At 35.3% G+C, this 22,452-nt stretch overlaps 1 protein-coding gene across 1 annotated transcript in view; it reads left to right on the plus strand.

The window, feature by feature from the left end:
* The window catches only part of Faf1 (Fas associated factor 1), a 301,118-nt gene that overhangs the window by 163,343 nt on the left and 115,323 nt on the right, over positions 1-22,452 (plus strand). The window contains exons 9-12 of the mRNA XM_021160394.1: positions 5,968-6,063; positions 15,456-15,582; positions 16,468-16,531; positions 17,447-17,528. Coding sequence (XP_021016053.1) covers positions 5,968-6,063; positions 15,456-15,582; positions 16,468-16,531; positions 17,447-17,528 — 369 coding nt within the window. The remainder of the gene's footprint in view (positions 1-5,967; positions 6,064-15,455; positions 15,583-16,467; positions 16,532-17,446; positions 17,529-22,452) is intronic.

A 22,452-nucleotide genomic window follows, 5' to 3' on the forward strand; every position in this document is an offset into this window, starting at 1 on the left:
CCAGAAGCTGTCTGCCTCTGTGGTCCTCACTCTCACCTCTGCAGACTAAGTTCGGCGGAGTCCCGGAGCCAAGATGGCATTCCCTGCAGGGCAGATCACTGTCCTCCGGCTGGGAGGGTGCCGGATGTCTGCCAGGAGTATTTACTTATTAATGAAGTATTTGCAAATGTCTTCTCATGTAAGCTTTTCTAACCAAATGCCTGCAGGTAAGGTGCTGTCAGGTTTTAGAGAAGGAAAACAAAAATGTGGATTTGTGAGGTAAAATATTAACTGTAGTGAACTCTAGAAATGGATTTGAACTCAGACATACTGACTTTAAAAGTTTATTCCTGATTTGAGCAGTTTACAGTGTGTTTGTGTGAAAATTAACACACCACTTTATTTATCAAATTAATAGATGTTAATCCCCAAAAGTCCATACTTAGACATCTTCTGTTCTTTTGAGAATTAGCCAAAGTTTGAATCCTATGTTTTCCTTGAATTACTAAACAGGGGAAACTCAGTTTTCTTTTCATGTCTCAATTTTTTAGATGATGCCACCATCTTTATGTTTTAGTCATGGTTAGTGGACTGGAACAATGTATAAGCAAGATAGTCCTTTAGTTTCTCTTGAAGAAGTATTTGAAACAACTTAAATACATAAAAATTTTGTTGACAGAGCATACTTACTGTTAAATAAAAAGTCCTTCATAGAAGAAATGGTATGTAATGTCAGCTTACAGATGCTCCACTGTTAGATTTCATGAAATAATTTTACTCAAACTTTCTATACATTTCCATATGTAAGCACTGTTATTACTAGTCCTGTTTGTACAGTAGTTGTGATTTAGCACACTTTGAGTCAATATATACTCAGTATATGAGTCACAATACTCTAATTATATTTCTTATCTCAAGCCACAAGTACTCATTTTCAAAATAATATCCTACTTGTTGAATATCTATCTACTATGTAATAGAAATTTGTATTAGGCATGTTAGTTAAACCTTCTCTCTTAGGGAGAAAATATTATTTAATACTATGTCTATATATTATTAGGACAACTGTGATTCATCCATTTATTATTTTTATTTGTCCTATAATATATAGTCCTATAATGTAACTGTCTTTTAAACATTTTAAAGGTGTCTTTAAAAGCTTGTTTTACAAAATGTTTTCAGCTCTAGAGATTGTGAGGATAGGTATCTATGAACAAGCATACACTTGGCTGTAACATCTTTATTTATTATCCAGCCTTCCTATGTGCTCTTCAAGCACTTGAAACATTATTGACTGGGGTTCCTGCAGGATAATTTGGCCTTCACAGTGTTTTATGCTGCAAAGTAAAATATTTGAACAAACAGCCTGTAGTAGGACAGTCTTTGTGAATACTTAGGATAAAGCAGCTTCTTATCCTCTGATGTCATGGGAAAGCTGTATTGATGTTTAGCTAGTTAGTTTTGATGCTATCTTGTAATTCTACAAAGACTGGAATTCATGAAAATATATTACTATTAATATATATATATGCATATTATGAAAACTATTTTAGCCTTAGATAGAGTTTATTCACTATAAGCCTTATCTAACAATTTTCTTAGTGATAAAATTAGGAGAAGTGCTAAACAGATTGACTTTTGCCTGTGCAATTCTTAAAATATAAAGCTTATATGGACTTTGTTGTTTGAGTTACCAATATGATCTTTTTCTCATTTGTTATAAAGCTAATAAAGCTATGTCCATTTTTAGTATAATTTTAGGTTCAATTTGATGGTACCCACTGAGGAGTTACCATATGAAGGCTACATTGAGTGCTTTTTCTTCCCAGGGATTTTCACCTTACAAATTATTACTCCCCAATAATGTATTTAAGTATGAAAGTTCAACTGGGCTAACGAATATAAATAACAGCATTATTTTTTTTTATGAGACTATACCAAAATACCTTTTAAAAACAGCATTATTGCTGGGCAGTGGTGGCACATGCCTTTAATCCCAGTACTTAGGAGACAGAGGTAGGCGGATTTCTGAGTTTGAGGCCAGCCTGGTCTACAGAGTGAGTTCTGGGTCAGCCAGGGCTACACAGAGAAACCCTGTCTTGAAAAACAAACAAAACAAAACAACAACAACAACAACAACAACAACAAAAACCCCACAGCATTACTGTAAGAATATAGTAATAAGTTTTGGTTTTGAAGCATTTTGTTATCTCCTAGGTTTTAGGGCTGTGCCCTCAGTTTTACTTAGGTACTTTTTTCCCCATGATAAATTGATGCATGCATATTAATAGAAGGCAGAAATAAATAGTTTCTACTTATGACTAACCTCTCATAGAGGTAAGGGATAGTCTTTCAATGATTTTATGTGTAATGTTTTTGTCCAGTAAAACTTGGAACACAGAGTAAATATTTTGGTTTGGAGTTGAGTCATCTTAATTTCTCATACAAGTGATCAGTATATTATAGTCTCTGAATTACTATTCTCAATACCACTTGTTTTATCTGTTTAGCAAAAATGGATCAGAAAACACTTTAAGAGTAAAAGATCGACATAGCTTTAATTTTTTCAAACATCTATGTGATGGTTTGTATATGCTTTCCCCAGGGAGTGGCACTGTTAGAAGGTGTGGCCCTGTTGGAGTAGGTATGGCCTTGTTGGAGTAGGTGGGTCACTCTGGGTGTGGGTTTTAAGACCCTCATCCTAGCTCTGTGGAAGCCAGTATTCTGCTAACAGCCTTAAGATAAAGAGATAGAACTCTTAGCTCTGCCTGTACTGTGCCTGCCTGGATGCTGCCATGATCTGCCTTGATGATAATAGAATGAATGAATCTCTGAACCTGTAAGCCAGCACCAATTAAATAAATTAAATTTTTAAGACTTGCATTGGTCATGGTATCTGTTCAAAGAAGTAAAACCCTAACTGAGACAGTCTACTTTTAATGATGGTTCTTAAATGCTTTAACCTCCCTTGTAGCCCACCACCTACCAGAGGTAGTGGAAAAGAAAGGATGCGGGGGTAGGGGGAGAGAAGTGGACCTGTTTAGAAAGGTTCTTTGGAGCAACTCCCATCTGTGTTGTCTGGACATTATCAGTTTAGTTCACAGGTTAACATCGGCAGCTCAATACACTTGCAAACACTTTACAGATACATCAGCAGTCCAGTTTGGTAGAGTTAGGTTAGCAAACATAAATCACCTGTGGTGGCACTACCTAGCAAAACACCAGGCCTCAGACTTGTCAACTGGAGGATCCGGGGAGGGACACCAGGAAAAGTTCTTGGCCCTGCTTCTCTCAGCTAATTAAAGATCAGCGAAGATGTGAGACCAACAAGAATTGCACAGCTAGCTCTATAAACAACCCTAGCTCAGCCTCCATCACTGTCACTGTCCATTGAGTCCTATTTATATCCCTCCAAATATCACATGTCCTCCATGGGTCTTGCCTCAGCACATGTCTTACCTCAGCATGTCAGTCTGTCTCAGGTGACATCATTCAGCCAATCAGCCTGAGTGAGGAAGTAGCAAGAAACTGCAGCACACCACCAGAAATTTTTTGGTGCATTTCTTTGGAGTTCTGATGTGTGTTGTTAACAAAGAATCCTTCATTACATGTCCTTCCACATGCTTGCTTTAGCAGAACATCCTTTCTCCTATGTCTGCTTCAGCAAAACATTCCTTCTTGAGTCTGCCTTAACCATTCATCTGTGTCTACTTCAGAAAAACACTCCTTCATGTGTTTGCCCCAGCAAAACACCGTCCAATACAACTGACTTTTCCAAAAAACTTTTAAATTTCCACTTCAGATCAGCCAGAAAGGAAATTAGACACACACAAAAATAGATGTAGTTCTTTTCATATTTTATGTTTTAGGAGTACTAAAAGACAAATAGAAAATACAGTACTATGAAAAGCAAAGAGATAAGGCTGTTTTCCCATTATCTAACTGCTTTACCCCAACTTAAACACTGGTATATAAAGTAATGACTAGAATTTTAATGTTGTGGGTTATACTGTGGAATGAGAGTTCCCTCATTTATTTATTTATTTATTTATTTATTTAAGCTTGATTATGTAGTAAGATATAGGCATGAAATTATACTCCCACCAGCTTTCTCACCTCTAGAAGATTCTGTGCATGTTAATTGTGTATCTGTTGTGTATCTGTCTTCTCAATTGGTATGTATGTACCCTTAAGACAGACACTGTCTGTATCGTATATCTAATCAGAAAATTACTGTCATTTGGTTAAGCAGGATTTATTAAGCAATGTAGAATTGAATTATGAAATAATAGAATCGAATCTTTGAGTTTAGTTGATTTTGGTTTTTGAGTTTTATGATCTCCAGACTATTGTTTGCTGCCTATGAATGTATTAATTTATAGATATTTGGATTTCTTCACTTTAATTCACACTAATTTACATCTCACCAAAGTTACCAAAGAATAATTTTTGTGTGTCAATGTTACCATAATCTATTTCCAATAATAAAAGAAACACTGATTTACATCATCATTAAATTGAGTACATGTATACATTCCAGTTTGCCAGAGGCACATATACCTTCTTAAGGCTAAGTGTGTTAATGTCTTGAGTGCTGGAAATCAGTTGAGTATGCAGAATGTGTGCTCTTCCACTAAGCTCTATGTCTACCCTTAACATTGTTTTGTTTGGTTCTTAAGAATTAATATATTTTCATTTTATGTGTGTGAGTGTTTCCTGCAAGTAAGTGTATGGTGTGCATATACCACACAGAAGCCTGAGAAGGACAATGGCTCCTACAGAAGTAGATTTACCATGAATGCCAGAATGTACACACCCAGGTCCTATAGAAGAACAGTGTTCTTATCCACTGAGGATCTCTGCAGCTTACCTTAATACTGTTCTAATTCTCCTACATAGTTAGGTGATATGAAATACAAATAATCTGTAGATAGAAGTTAACCAAAATAACATGAGAATAAAATGCCATTACAGAATAAATGATATGTAGCATGCACTACAATACAAAAATATGTTACTGATAATCATTATGAACTGTTGGCATATAAAATTGTTTTGTTAAACACAATTCTTTCACATTACTTTTTTACTTTGTATTTTCTGAGTGGATACACTAATTCTGAAACAGACAAAAATTTTTAGGTTCATTTTCTTACAATCTGACTACTTCCTTAAGAGAATTGATAATTATGAAACTTAAACTCCAGTCAGATTTTTATGCTTGTCCAATTTCAATTTAAACCTCAAAATTAATTTTATTTACTATCAGACGTACTATAAACTTTAATAGACATAAATATATGTTATTTAATTGTTATTGCTGAACAGCACAGATTTTTTTATATAGTGTTTAGAATGTAAACCAAGTAATTTCTTTACATACACTTTAGGTTTGTAAGCCTTTATAATCAATCCTTAACATTGTGTGTTAGTACTGATGTATAAATAACATTGTAACTGTGTCATAAAAACACCATGGGCTTTGGTACATATTCTTCCATATGTTCTTGCTAGGGAACAGGGATCCTCTTCTATGAATGAGTCCATTAACATATTTATACTGAGGGCAAGTATATATAATTTGGCCTAGTATATGATTTCTATTTTCTCTCATCTGTTTTCTGTTGAAAATTAGTCTTGATTACAGTGTTTTTTTTTGTTGTTGTTGTTGTTGTTTTGTTTTTTTGAGACTATGTCTCAATATATATGCAGTCCCAGGTGTCTTGGAACTCTGTACATAGTTCAGGCTGATTTTGAACTCACAGAGATAAACCTGCCTCTGCTTCTCAAGTGCTGAGATTAAAGGCATGTGCCAGCATGCCTGAGTTACCAGAATATTCTACTTGGTGAAAAGTTTTAGAATGTCAAAACCTTCTTTATAATGTTATACCCAGGCTAATAGCTTTCTAACATAGCTTAAAAATTATAGAAAACAATAGAAATTATTGAAGTTATATTTTATATAAAATTATGCACATTACTTTGCAGATGTGTCTTGCTGAGTCAGGCCTCTCCTATCCCTGCCATCGATTAACTGTGGGAAGAAGAACCTCACCTGTACAGACCCGTGAGCAATCAGAAGAGGTAAGCCTATTTTCCAGCTTTTCATTGAACTGAAGGCATATATTCCTCCACTCATCTGCCCACTTCCTGTCCTCTTTTTTTTTTTTTTTTTTCTCCACAGCAGTGAATTGGTAATGTTAATGTAGCGTGAATGATGTCACAGTCAAATTTTGAAGGCAGAAACTTTCCATGCAGGAGTATTACTAATGTTTCTTGTTCTGTTAGTTTCACATTTCAACATACAGATTTTAGATAGTTTGGTTTTTTTAAGATGATTTTTACATGGAATTGTCGATTTAACAAAGGGATTTTTTAACCTATATAATTATTACCTTTATTGGAATTGAGCTTCAAAGTTCTATAACTTTAAATTAGAAAATTTTATACTTACAGCAAGGTACTCAAAATGAAAGCTGGCAGATGACTTATTCATTGAGAGCAGTACACACAGACTCTAAAGAATAATACCAAGAAGAAGAAAAGATGGGGTATATTTTATATTTGCTTTGAAGGTCTGTGTGTATATGGGCCATAAGATATTAAAAGGCATTGCCTTAATTCTATTCCATAATTATAGATAATATTTCCTTGCCTAACTTTGATGTTGGTCTTAAGAGGCTGGGAAAGAAATCATTACTATTATGATTTATTACAACGCTGCCAGGGGCCATATCTGGCAGGGTAAGGTACTAGGGAGGGGCATAGCATCGGACATAGGCAAAGACTGATGACCTCTTATAACTTCTTAGTACTGTTCTTGAGGTCAGAAGCTTTGGCTTCTGGCAAATTAACTCTCACTGTTCTGTTCTGGGACTAAAAGCTGATGACTTTTGGCAATTTCACAGAGAAAAAAGAAAGTCAGATACATGTGTGTGGGCACACGCAGACACTTTGGCTGGGCCCAACCATATGATCTATCATTTTCACATGTTTACATGTGTACTTATATACATACACATATACCTACACACATATATATGTATATACAGTCATATATATTTATTTGATGGATAGGGCTGAGCCCAAAATGCCACAGATATAAATTTAGTGGATGGGATAGAGCCCCAAATGCCATACTTTATTTCTTTTCTATGGCTTTCTTATTCCTTCTCAGACAAAATACCTTTAGATAAAATGTTACACAAGCCAGGTGTGGTGGCACACGCCTTTAATCCCAGCACTCGGGAGGCAGAGGCAGCTGAATTTCTGAGTTCGAGGCCAGGCTGGTCTACAAAGTGAGTTCCAGGACAGGCAGGGCCACACAGAGAAACCCTGTCTCCAAACCCCACCCCCACCCCCCAAATGTTACACAAAAGGAGAATTACAGAAGGATGTCAATAGTAAGTTCAAAGCATTGTTTCATTCTATAAGCTCATTATAAGTTCAAAGCAACAGTTTAACATGCCTTTGTTTTATCACAGTGCACACCCATGGCTTTATCCTTGTACCTGATCTAGAATGAATGTTTTTCCTTGATCATAAATTTGTCCCAAGACTATGTGTCTTTGTAGTGTAATTTATGAGAGTTCATTGTTTTTCTTATAATGCAACCTTTACTTACTATTCTATGAGGAGTGGGCACATTTTATTCTTTATTCTAACTACTTCATCTTTCTGACAAAACAACTGAAAACATTTTCTTAAACTTTCTTCCTAAAATTATTTGTATCAAATTAGGAACTCAAAAGTCATTAATTCATCTAAACAGCATTAATTTGTGGAAGTTCATTTTCATGTTGATCTGCAGAAAATCTATATAGACTGCATTTTGGTTACTAAGATCTGCTTTGGGAATGGATCTTCTTTTCATAAAACCATGAAAGGGATAATAGAAATTCATTCAGTTTGGCCACTATGCTTTAGACATAAAAGTTATGGATGCAAAAATAATACATGATAAAATTTTTAGTTATGTTGGAAATTACATTAAGTTCCTATATAGCTATTTAGGGAAAAATTGTAGATATATGTGTATGGTACCATTTTTAAGCATCCATTAGTGATCCTGGAACATGTCCTCATGGATCAGGATGGACCTGTTGCCCTTTGAACAGACACACACACACACACACACACACACACACACACACACACAGAGAGAGAGAGAGNAGAGAGAGAGAGAGAGAGAGAGAGAGAGAGAGAGAGAGAGAGAGAGATCGATCAGTAGGTTGCTTTTGGTAAAACAGCCATTTTAACTATGTTAATCCTGCCAATCCATAAGCATGGGAGATCTTCCTATCTTCTGAGGTCCTCTTCAATTTTTTTCTTCAGAGACTTGGAGTTCTTGTCATACCGATCTTTTCATCCACTCTTATATCCTTTTCCAAGGCTCAAGTCCAGTTGTATGTGAACCTTCACATAAAACCAGATACGCTGACTCTAATAGAAGAGAGATTGGGAAAGAACCTTGAACACATTGGCACAGGGGAAATTTTCTTAAACAGAACACCAATGGCTCATGAAAAGATCAACAATTGACAAACAGGACCTCATAAAATTGAAAAGCTTCTATAAGGCAAAAGACAACTGTCAGTGGGACAAAACAGCAGCCCACAGATTGGGAAAAGATCTTTACCAACCAAAATATACAGAGAACTCAAGGAGTTAGACTCCAGAGAACCAAATAATCCTATTAAAAAATGGGGTATGGAGTTATACAATGACTTCTCAACTGAGGAATCTCAAATGGCCGAGAAGCACTTAAAGAAATGTTCAACATCCTCAGTCATCAGGGAAATGCAAATCAAAACAAGCCTGAGATTCCACCTTATACCAATCTGAATGGCTTAGATCAAAAACGCAGGTGAAAGCAGATGCTGGCGAGGATGTGGAAAAAGATGAACACTCCTCCATTGCTGGTGGGACTGCAAGCTGGTAAAACCACTCTGGAAATCAATCTGGAGGTTCCTCAGAAAATGGGAAATAGTTCTACCTGGAGACCCAGCTATACCACTACATAGTGAATCTATAGCTTATGGTGCATTAGACCCTTTTTAACACCCTCACACACACACACATTCAAATCAAATAGCCTCTTCCTGATATTACAACAGACATATATGCTTCTCAGACATAATCAAGCACTTAAAAATGAACTCATGAGTTTACTGAAAGCTTGAGAGTGGGTATTTCTAGTTTTAAAACTTGGTAAGGAGGACATACGAGTCACGAGGTAGATGTTTATGGCATTGTACCAGAGGTAAACATGTTATGGAGTCAGTTGTGTCCTCATCATTGTTTTTAATGCTTATCCTAGTCATTATATATAAGCTTGTAGTTAGCCATGCTCTGTCCAACAACCCATCTCCTTATACATATTAATTCCCATCAGTGCCCAATGCTAATGCAGTAATACCTGTTGTACTGCACACTGGTTCAATAGTTCTTTGAAAGTATCCCAGCTGATACTTTCAAACTGGGTTTGCTTTTTATGAACTCAACGTTCATGTGTTTGACAAGCTCAGACCTTTTATTTCTTTCCTATTTGGACAACTTTTATTTCTTTCATAGGTTAGGATTTTTATGAACTCTCGCTTTCCACCATTTTAAAAATATTTATTTTTATGTCAGCATTAAACTTATATCTGTATTGGTTAATTGAGAGGCTTATTCACTATCTGAGTTTGTATTTTATCCATTGTTTTGGATCTGTGTTAATAATGATCTATTAGGCATAGGTCTTTCTTGTTTTTGTTTTTTCTCATTTCCAGCTCTATTAGTCTTTTCTCAATTCATCTTAAAACTACACAAAACTGAAAACTAAAAACTCCTGCAGATGGCTCAACAGGTAAAAGTGCTTGCTAGTAAGCCTAACAACTTGGTTTTTTTGTTTGTTTGTTTGTTTGCTTGTTTTGTTTTTTTCGAGACAGGGTTTCTCTGTATAGCCCTGGCTGTCCTGGAACTCACTTTGTAGATCAAGCTGGCCTCAAACTCAGAAATCTATCTGCCTCTGCCTCCTGAGTGCTGGGATTAAAGGCGTGCACCACCACGCCCAGCTAAGCCTAACAACTTGAGTTTTATCCCTGGGACCCACACAGTGGAAATAGAGAACCAGCTCCTAGAAGTTCTCTTCTGACTTCTCTGTGTGAACTGTGGTACATATGGCTTGGCATGCTTGTGTATATACAGACACACAGAGACACACACCACATCAAATTCAATAAATCCTACAAATCTAGCTCCCCACAAATGAAATCTTTTCTTTTTCAGTAAGCTATACTAGAAGGTTCTCTACTTCCTTTTTCTGTTGAATTCACTCACCACTGGCTTCTTACCATGTGACTGAAATTGAATTAATCTCTTGAAGTTAGGTTATATTAATAATTTTCGTAAGGTAGCATGTTATGTCCTGTCCTTGACTTTTCACAGAACTTTAGGGGTTTGTATTAGTCACTTTTTGCAATTACAGTGTTCTGTGTACTATACAGTGAACACAGACTTATGTGCAATATCATATGGTACGTAGCTCTAAGTCTTTTGATTATAAATTAAGGTTTCTTTGGTTGGTTGTGGGCAGTTTTTCATAGTTACATTTTTAAGGTAAATGTAACTTTTAAAAATTAAGCTTTAAAAATCAGTGTACACAGATAAGTACAGGCCACAGCTCCACCAAAATCTCTCCTTGGAAGAGATAGAGAGAAAACCATTATAGAAAACCACAACAAATCAAAAGAATCACAGAGATCAAGTGACCTGTGGAGCCCAGCCCAACTGATCCATCTCCACAAGGACTCCTATACCCCAGGGGCCATAGTGGAAGACAATTGAAAGATGAGTGTCAGAAGAATGGAATTTCCTGTGAGAATTCTGTCTCCCTGAAATATCAGAGAATTTACAGCAATGTTGAACATGGCTGCCTAAACAAGACCTGAATGAGGAAGATACCAATTGACATGCTAACAGGGAAAGGGGAAATCTCATAGAGCTTCAACCCTAGACCAAGAACCCTGAGCAAATAAGGAATGCCATCTTCTCAGGAAAGAGCACCCAAATTGTTATCCAGTATCAAGTGGTCAACTCTGAAATCAGATTCATATAAGTAACATATGGATTCATCGATTGTATTCATGTATTTAAGAATGCATATCTATGTATGTAGCAATAAAAATTCATGAATATGAGAGAGAGAGAGAGAGAGAGAACAAATACAAAACCAGTGAGGGGGTAGATGGGAAAGGCTGGAGGAAAGAAAGGGAGGGGGAAATGATGTAATTATTTTTTAATTTCAAATAAATTTTTTTAAAAGTTTTTTTTTGGGGTATACAGTATATTCTGCTCAGCTTCACCTCCTCCAATTCCTAGATCCTTCTTGTCTACTCAAATTCACACTTTCTTTCTTTCTCTTTAAAAATTAAAAAGTAAACAACAAAAACAAACAAAACAAGAAACACAAACACACCCCCACAAAATGGAAGCCACAACATATAAAAAAAGAACACTAAGACAAAAGATGCCTAAGCAAAGTAATCTTGAGACAAAAGGTCTATAAATTAGTATTGACTATCATGTCTGTCCATGAGGTCTACCCTAAAGTGTGGTTAGTATATCCACTCAAACGCTATTGGAGAGAACGTTTTTTTCTTTCCAAATGGGTTCCGATTACAGATAGCTTCTTGGTTTGAATGAGAGCCTGTGACCCCTCACAGTGCTGGGCCTCTGGCTTGAACATGTTCAGACACTGCATGCATTCTTCTTTTGTCTCTCTCTATATATATGCATAATTTCTGCTGTATCTGGAGGACACTGTTTCCTCTATCACCCCTTACTCTTAGAATCAGTCCATGTCCTCTTTGGAGTAGACTTCTCAGCTCTGAGGGGGGAGGTTTTGATGAAGAGATTCCATTCAGGACTAAGTGTTCCAGGGTCTCTCACTCTTTGCACATTGTCCAATTATCATCTCTGTTTTAATTCCCACTCAAGATGAAGTTTCTCTGATGATAGCTGAGTGAAGCACTGATCTTTAGGTATAGCAGAATGTTGTTACGAGTCATTTTATTGCTATGTCTCTTTAGCAGATCAGTAGTGTCCTCTAGGCCCAGGGCTTATTTGGTCTCAAGTTTTTGTCCATCCGAACAGTGTTAGGCATGAATTCCATCTCACAGAGAGGACTCAAAATCCAATCTCTGCTACACCCCAAACCCATCATTCATTTTGCTGTTCTTAATTCTGTAGTTTTAAATATCAAGTTCTTTGCTAGATTTTTCCCATATAGTGTGCAACTCTTCTCAGTACCAGTGTTTCCAAATGTGTTCCGCAGCAGTGAGATCTGTCTTTGAATCTTCATTTCGTACACACATTGTGTGGTGCTTTGATGTCTAAATCATGTAAGTGGTCCATACATGTCTGCCAAAGGGAACATCTGCTTCACTTTGTTTTGTTTTAATGTTAAGTATTAGTTCTAAATTTTTATTTCAAACAACTTGGCTATCATCTCCTCCTGGAAATTTTCCTGATCTGCTTGCTAGCCTTAAAGCATATGTGTCATAACATTTATGGCTCAGCATTATAATTGCCTGCATAAATCATATACTGCTGCCTGTTTTCTTTTGAATGAATGTAAAGAATGTAATGGAGATTTGCAAAGTGAATGAGTTAATAGAACAGACAAAACAATCTAAAATTTTCTTAGTTATTTTTAAAATCATAATAAATTCTCAAGATTCAAAGAATTTTATTGCAACTGTGACAGATACCAAAAGATTATCTATTCTTATCAGCAAATATTAATGGGCGAAAGATTGTTTATCTATCTCTCTCTCTCTTTTTTTTTTTTTTTTAAGAAAAAAGCTTTTCCTAACCTGTTAGGTAGCTGATAAGAAAATGTGAAGAGATGGGTAGTTCCTTATACATAATTAAGCAGCTCATTCTTGCAGATACTTCAATAATTCATATTTGAAATATACTTTTTTTCAATAAAATTGGCTTTTTAGATACCTCCATTTAAAGATGTTGTCTTTGTACGATTTCATTTTCTGATATTCTAAGGAAATTCCATGGTTTGTATAAAAACTATATACTGTGTCATAGAGAAAATTAAGCCCTTGTTTATGAATTGAGGCTCCATTGTTACAGGAAATGGTGTTAAAGACTCCTTTTGGAGAAACACAGTAGATACAAGACAATAAGAGAAATGAAGTAAAAATAAAAAAGAAAGAAAAGAAAGCAATGCATATGGGATATTGCTTACTCCCAGTTTTCTGTGTTCCTCAACCTTCGTTTGCAATCAGATGCTTCTTGGAGTGGTAAATACTACTAAGCAAGCTAGTGGAAGTAGTGAGGAGTTTTTCAGTTTAATCCTTGGTATCTTTCTACTTGCCTATGAATCTGACTGGACACCGGAAAAGAACATGCAGGGTACCTTACAGATTCTGTGCTCGTGCTTCTTTAAGCCTCAAAGTTTAGACACCTTCATGTTACAGATACTTGACTGGATGAAACACCTGGGGAGTCAAAAGCATCTTATACAATGGTTTTCATACTTCCCAGTGCTGCAACCCTTTAATACAGTTTCCTCATGTTTTGGTGACACTAAGCATGACATTTTTTTCATTGCTACTTCATAACTGTAAGTTTGCTACTGTTATAAATTGTAAATATCTGATATGCAGAAGGTGACCCCTGTGAAAAGGTCATTGAACCTTCAGGTTGAGAAACACGGAGTGTATAGTAGATGTTCATCTTAGTGTGTTGTTTTAAAGAGGACATCTACCAATTTGCTTTAAAATGGACAGGAGGGGCAGAGGATATAGAAACCATGTCTGAGGACTTGAGTTCCATCCCTGGAACCCATATGGTAGAGAGAGAGAACTAACTTCCAAATTTCTTTCTTTCTGACGTCCACATGTGCACTATGGTACATGCATGTACATATACACAGATAAGTAAACAGACAGACAGACAGACAGACAGACGGATGGATGATTTTTTTAAATTGAAAAGAGTTTTGAATTAAAAAAAAAATGAGATACATTAAACCAGGGGGAAATCTTGACTTTGTAGAACAAAATTCTAAGGCTGATTAGGATACATACAATCCTAATCATTACTTTTACATATAAACAGCAAGGCTTTTGTAATGAATAGTAGTATCTTAAAATGTTTCAGCAGTTCTCTTAAATGTGTCCTCAGTCTCTTAAATGGATACAAAGAAGAAAAGGCAGGGTGGCAACATTTTTCAGTGAATAAAAACACTTGCTGCCACATCTGACGACCTGACTTTGATGCCTGAAAACCACATACTGGAAGGAGTCTTACTTTTAAAGTTGTCCTCTAGCCCACACACATGTACACACACACACACACACATACACACACACACATTAAATGCACACACGCAGAACTACCTCTACACACAATATTAACTTTAATTTTAAGTTAAACTCATGTCAAATAGTTTCTAGTTATATTATAACTTAAGTACATAGCACCATATTTTAGAAGGTAAAAAATTTATTTCCTGAATAATTTTTGTGGGCCATATGTAGAACATAAGATTGCCATTTAGCCAATTGCTTTGCTTGGATCCTCATCTTAGACAAAGCCTAAACATTTATTGGTACTCATTATCCAGTTCAAATGTCTTATCTTAACATTTTAGAATAGTATCGTAATCTAGAGAATAGCAGACAGGTTTTTATTTTGAAGCTGATATTTTTTTAATTAGGTATTTTCCTCATTTACATTTCCAATGCTATCCCAAAAGTCCCCCATACCCCCCCCCACACTTCCCTACCCACCCACTCCCACTTTTTGGCCCTGGCATTCCCCTGTACTGGGGCATATAAAGTTTGCAAGTCCAATGGGCCTCTCTTTCCAGTGATGGCCCACTATAATATGTTAAACTTCAACATGTTCTTGATACAGAATAAGTAGGGTATGTTTATCCATGGCAATCACATAGTAAATTCTGAATAATACCTTACTGAATTAAAACATGCTACTATTTTTCATGGTTAGTAGCTTTCAATTGAAATTTCATACATATCTGTTTTATGTATCTCCTAATGACACTGTAAGGATAAGATAGCAATGTCTGTCTTACTGAAAATTACTGCAGTCAGGAAATGACAAGTCTGAATGCTGCCTTGTTTCTGTTTTCCAGATTCACATAGTGTGCGCCGTTTGAGAGACTCATAGCTTAAATTTGTCTGAGTTTCTAGTTGTACCCATTTGTCATTTATTTGTGTACTATACAGTAGTATACCACAGAAATCTCTATCTTTGTTGAGCTTGTAACTGCCTTTCATTTTGTTTAGAAATGTTAATGAGCTTTAAAATGAAAAGTTTTGAATTAAAAAAAACAGCTTTACTTTAGTAGTTTCATACTTGAAGTTTTTATTTTATTGCAATTATATAACTTTAGAATTTGATATGTTAAAATCAGTCTGAATCTAATTAGGACTTTCCTTAAATAGCAAAGCACGGATGTTCATATGGTTAGTGATAGTGATGGAGATGACTTTGAAGATGCTTCAGAATTTGGAGTGGATGACGGAGAAGTATTTGGCATGGCATCATCTACCCTGAGAAAATCTCCAATGAGTGAGTATTCGTAGCTCTTTGGGAAAAGCATTATAATTCTCCCTTCTAGAATTAAACTTACGAATAATAGTGGACTTTAAAACCCCTTTCTGTAAGTTCAGAAATAGACTTGCTTCATTAGAACTAGAGTCTGTTGAATTCTGATTTTTTTACTAAGCCTCCAGATTTTCAAAATGCTTGTAAAAATGACAAAAGTGTTTAGTAAACATCTCAGTATATAATTAGTTTCAATTCTATTTATCTTTTTCTTGGAAGTTGATTGGCAAACAGCGTACTTTCTGTTGGTAGTACTTGTTCACCATTTGTCAGAGATGTCAGTGTGAAGATGAGTAGTAAGATTACCATTACCATTAACAAAGTAGAATATATGTGCTATCTTTCTCATTTTCACTTATGAGATTCGTGATAGAGAATAAGAAAGGATGCTATATGCAAAATGATTTCTAACGTAAATCCTTTTTGTGGCCTATCCATTTGGTAAAATTGGGGCTACTTTTGACAGAAATTGATATAATAGTTACATAAATTTGGCAATTTTCCAATTAGGGAATTCTTTAAAAATATTATATAATTTAATCACAAGATATCTAAGAAAATTGAAATCCTAGTTGACACTGACATTTAAATTATTTAGATGCCTAATAGGATTGTATCTATTCATTGGAATTTTCTTAATGATTCTTTTTTATTCTGCTTAATAAAATCTACTAATGTATGTTAAAAATGTCCCATCAGATATATCACAGAAGCTAAACTTAATTTTATTTCCTCTTTATTGATTAAATATATTTCTTATATGTGGGATTAGATGTTATGTGGTTTGTTTTTTGTGTCTATTTGTTTTGTTTTTTTTTGTTTTTGTTTTTTCTTTTGTTTGTTTTTTAGTGCCAGAAAACGCAGAAAATGAAGGAGATGCCTTATTACAATTTACAGCAGAGTTTTCTTCAAGGTAGGGTTAGGATATTAACTATAAAATTGATGTTCTCTTATACTACTGTGATTTTTTTTTTGGTGTAATTTTAATTAGAAATTGTTTAACATTTCTCCATAGAGTATTCAAAGGATTTCAATATCAATTCATACAGTACTAGTAGAGAAAGACATACTATTCAGTATGATATAATTACTAAACCATTTGTGGCAATGCAGAAATACAGTTTATCCCTGTATATTTATAAAAGTTTAATACATGGATCACTCCTGTAGTGTCTTATGTTCCTCAAAGGACAAGGATATATCATACTAATTTTTAGTATAACCTAGAACAAACAAAAAGCATTTACTCAATATTAAATTAAAAGATAATTAAAATGTAAATGTAAGTGAATTTTTCTTTTAACTTTTGTTTTTGGATTTTTTAGCATTTCTTTTTAAGACTTTTCATAAGTTCTTTATATATTTTGGAGTTTACTGAAGTGTTTAAAGATAATGTTTAATTTTTATTCTGATATAAATGATATTCCTCTTTTAATGTTAATACTATAACATGGAAACATAAGAATTAGCTTTCTTCTTCTGTGATAGTATTGTCAAATAAATTAATTAAAATGAGGAAAAAGTTAGTGTAACTCCAAAATGTAATAAAATTAATTAGCCAAGAAGTGCTTGCTGTGTCATAGTTTCATAGCACTTATCATATATATTTTCTTATTTGTAAAAATTCCAGTGTTCTAATATATTTGTATAGACCAAGAAGAATTTTTAAAATTCACAGATGTCATTCAGACATTGAAGCAGGTTAATTGGGTTTTGGTCTGTACTAGATATTAGCACAGCATTTACTTGTCTGTCATTTATTCAGTTTGTATGACTTTGGTATGAATTTCAAACATTTCTTTATTAACATACATAATTTTTCCTATAGATATGGTGACTGCCATCCTGTATTTTTTATTGGCTCATTAGAAGCTGCTTTCCAAGAGGCCTTCTATGTGAAAGCCCGAGACGTGAGTACAGCTTTTTGTATTCTGATTAGAATTGTACTGCATTTTTTGCCCCCTGGTATGAGACAGTGTTTAATATTTTTTACAATCTTTTGAGATTGAAGTCTTGATTTTGTTCCATTCTCCTACTAACCTAATCTTCATCAAGATGCCCATCTCAATTGGGGCATTATATAGTGTTGTCTTTTGCCTTTGCAGAGACTTGTAACTTGAGTCTTATTGGAGTTTATAGACATGCTTACAAGGAACCAGGCTGTATGCTCATATTGTCAGTTATATGAATGAAAACCTCCTGATAGAGATTTGTTCTTAGACCTTTTCCAAAATGCTTTTTCCTTTTGAGTAGCCCTCATGTATCTGTGAAAACTATATCCTAAAGCCCTCAGTGAATGTCTAAAATCTTATAGTGCCAAGTATACAGAGTCAGCATCCCTAACCTAAAAATCATAATCCATCCTGCTCCAAAGTACAAATTGTTTCAGCCACATGAATCTCAAAACTTGAATTTCCAATATTTGAATTAGGGACAATCAAACAATAAAGACTATGCAAACATTCCAAACTCTAAAAGAAACATCTTCTGCCATACTTCTGTCCCAAGCACTATACATAATAACTACCTATTCATACAGTTCTAGGATGAGGTGGGAGGTTGCTGTTTTGTTTTGCTTTTTGGGGGGCAGGGGGGTGGGCAGGGTTGCTGTACTTGTTTTGTCATGGAATTTTTCTTTGTGATTTGATAGTTTGAGTTTTTGTTTGTTTGTTTTGGCTATTCTGTGAATTGGGCCTACTTCCTGTAAGGTAGGCAAGAGTTCTACTACTGACTGAATTGGAGCCCAGCAACACCTCTAACCCCTTTAGCTTTTAACTTCCAGAAAGGGTCTCACTGAGTTATTAAGCTGACCTTAAGCTATCTTCTCCCACCCCCCGTTTAATTCTGATTAAAGACACTAAGAAAGTAAGAACAAGTAATTAAGAATTGGAGAGATGAATCCACAGTTAAGGATGTATACTGACTGCCCTTAATACAGAAGTAGAGTTTGGTTCCCAGAACCCATATTAGATGCCTTTTATGAAGCTAATGATAAAATAAAACAATTACAACAATATTCTGCAATAAAAGTTAAGTAAATACATATTTTTCTCTCTTAAAATACTTTTATGTGTTTATGTTTTCACTTAAAGGACACATTTTACAGCACATTTGAACAACTAGCATCACTGGTCTTGTTCTTTAGGGATTATCATGAAATAAACAAGGCTTACTTAAAGACAAGCACTACAGTTCAATGCCAGTCTAAGTTCTAAACAGGCTAACTGCTAACTTTCCAAAGGATTGGTACTATATGCTCCGTGGATACTGGACTAAGAGGTGACCCAGAGAGCCTGCCTTCCCTCTCTGCCTTACTTATAGGGACAACAGGCTGCCTAAGTATCCCAGTCTTTCACATGGGTGGCAGAGATCAGACTTAAGTATGTTGGCTCAGCCATCTCCACAGGCCTCAGATCAGTACATTTTTACGATAAATTTTTATTTTAATCACTCTCAGATTGAAAACGGAAAATACTAACAAGCAGAAAATAATTAAAACTGCGTTATTCAGAACTTAGGATGTAACTTTCTGATATAGTATGTTTCACATATACGAGGTCCTGGTTTATTTCCCAACCCATACATACAAAACAGTACTTTTTAAGAAAATTTATTTTATTTTTAATTTATTTTTTATGCTCCATATTCCACTCCCCACACCGCCCCCTACACCCTCCAACTGTTCCACATCCCACACCTCCTCCCCACCACACCCCTTCTCTACATCGATGCCCCCACCCCCCACCCCATCTGACCTCAAAACTCCCTGGGGCCTCCAGTCTCTTGAGGGTTAGGTGCATCATCTTTGAATGAACACAGACCAGGAAGTCCTCTATTATATGTGTATTGGGGGCCTCATATCAGCTGGTGTATGCTGTCTGTTTGGTGTTCCACTGTTTGAGAGATCTCGGGGGGATCCAGATTAATTGAAAGTCCTTCTCTTTTCATCTTCTTTCAGCCTTCCCTAATGCAACAATAGTGGTCAGCTGCTTCTGTCCATTGGTTGGGTGCAAATATCTGCATCTGACTCTTTCAGCTGCTTGTTGGGTCTTTCAGAGGGCAGCCATGATAGATTCCTTTTTGTGAACTTTCCATAGCCTCAGTAATAATGTCAGGCTGTGGGACCTCCCCTAGAGCTGGGTCCCACTTTGGGCCTGTCGCTGGACCTTCTTCTCCTAAGGTTCCTCTCCATTTCCATCCATGTAATTCTTTCAGACAGGAACAGTTATGGGTCAGAGATATGACTGTGGGATGGGCAACTCTATGCGTGTCCTTTTGGGTCTGAGTTACCTCACTCAGGATGATACTTTTCTAGTTCATCCATTTGCTTGTAAAACTCAAGATGTCCTTTTTTTAATAGCTGAATAGTATTCCATTGTGTAAATGAACCACATTTTCTATATCCATTCTTCTGTCACGGGACATCTAGGTTGTTTCCAGCTTCTGGCTATCACAAATAAGGCTGCTAAGAACATAGTGGAACACATGCCCTTGTGACATCACGGGTCATCTTTTGGGTATTTTTCTAAGAGTGGTTAATCAACACATAGTGAAAATTTCATACAGACTTTAATGTTTATAACAACTAAGCTTTTGGAGTTCAAAATTTTAAGCTTTACAAAAATATTTAGGATATCTTGTATATTTGTTAGGCTTTGACCAAACCATTTCAAAGCAAATTAATACTCCTTAAATCTTATGCATACATTTTTCAAAATAATGAAATTCTCTTACTGAGTCACAATATGGCTGTCACTTAAAAAAATATGTGATAATTCCAAAATTCCAATTCCCCAGTTAACCTAGATCCTTTTTCAGTTTCATTTCAAAAGTATATCTTTCATATATGACTTTAAATGCTGATGCTTAAATTTGGAGTTTATTGCCACAAAAGAACTTTTATTAAATTGTCGTGTAGGTTTATTCAGACTGATAATCTCTGGATGAATATAAGCTCTTATTTATTAACTCCTGGATGTTTCTAATGAAACAATTGATCGTTTGCTTTTATTAGTTAGTGTCTAGGTGTTTTAGCAGAGGCAATTCACTGACACATATAATTAAATGTTTTGCTTATTGAGTCATATCAACGCTTACTAACCTCTCAGCCCTGCTCAGTTGTCTTCATCCTTCCCTTCTTTCTCGAGCTTTGTTCACTCCTCTTTTCCAATTTGGATAAATTGTTCCCAGTTATTCTAAATTAGTACACTTTTTACCGTTATCAAATAAGTTTTATTTTACCCTTTTTTCCGGGTGGCAGACTTGCTTTGAAGTCTGATCTTTCTGCCTCTGCCTCCCAAGTGCTAAGAACTCAGGCACATTCCACTATGGCTAACCTATTTACTTTCATGTATTTGTTGACAGCATAGGAGTAGTAACACTGCTTCATATTTCTATGATATTATGTGACTTATAAATCACTTTCTGAGCAGTGTTATACACTAATGACATAGGGGCATTTAGTATTTCTATTCTCATCTTAAAGATGAGAAAACTCAGGAAAAAAAAAACAGTATTACTTTTCCAACGAGACATCAGTAGTAAATAGTAGAAGCCCAATAAAAGATCATGCATTCTAACACAGGCAAGCAGGGTGTGTGCTGCACCATCACGTGCATACATCTCTGCTCTCTACTGCACTGCAAGACACAGTTACAAAAGTCCATCTCTCTTTTTCAGATTTTACATCTCCAAGTTAGGACAAACCTTTTTTTTCTTTTTTTTAATTTCTCAGTCATTTTTAAGAAAACAATTTGCTGATGTTTAGACATTTTAAGAAGTGTGACTGTTACTGTGGCACTTTGCTTAAATTTCTTTCCTCTTAAATATCATGTTTAATTTAAACTTTAGGAGCACATTAATTTTACCAGGGCAACAGATGAGCCTCAAGCACCAGCTTTCTTCACTTGAATTGAGAAATTGAGTTCCAAGAGTAAATAAAAACAAGATTGAAGGTTTAAATCCTCTACTAGGCTTTTTGAACTTATATACTCATTAAATGTTTATTGGAGTGGTAGGATTACAAAGGATTTAGGGAGCTTCATCAACTGGTATATAGTTAATCACTAAGTAAAACACTACATTTGATAAAGTGTTTCTCACGATGCCACATTCAATCCATCTTAATGAAAACTGCTTCCAACTGATTTGATTTGAGAGCCCTTGTTGGTGAGAGTATTCACAGTTCTTTCTGTCTTTTCTTGAGAACTTTACAGTACTGACTGAAGCAGTTCCAGTTTGTTATGAATTCTTATATTTTTTCTGACTTCTCATAATAACATCTTCATCAGCTTTATAACCTTTCTTGCTTTTAACTATGAAGTATGATTATTCAGTTAAGAGTTATAAATATTTATCACATGTCTACTTAGTGTCTGAGAGATTTCCTTAGTCTGACAAATTCTGAGGTTAGCTAGTAACAGAACACTTTATACACAGATCCCTATTGTATAATGTGACTTAAAAGCAATAAGAGCAGGAACTTTTTCTACATATAGAGAGGTCCCAGGGAAGATTTTTAGAATCTCACTAGATTTTGAATCTGAATCTTAATGAGATGGGTTCTCAGGTTGTAACCTAGGTGGGTCTCAAACTTGAGATCATCCTACTTCACCTGAGACTGCAGACAAGTATAGACCCAGCTCTGACCACAATCTTAGATAAAAAATAAATGGGCAAATAACAGATTTTTTTTTTTTTTTTTTTTTTTTTTTTTTTTTTTTTTTTTTTTTTTGTTAACGTAAGATAAGATGAGAAAACTGTAAACAGCTTGATGTTATTGGGACAAAACCCAAAGTGCTAGTTAGAGTTACTTACATTACAGGTATAAAGCTG

Source organism: Mus caroli, chromosome 4 (genome assembly GCF_900094665.2).
Source record: "Mus caroli chromosome 4, CAROLI_EIJ_v1.1, whole genome shotgun sequence".
Lineage (NCBI taxonomy): Eukaryota > Metazoa > Chordata > Mammalia > Rodentia > Muridae > Mus > Mus caroli.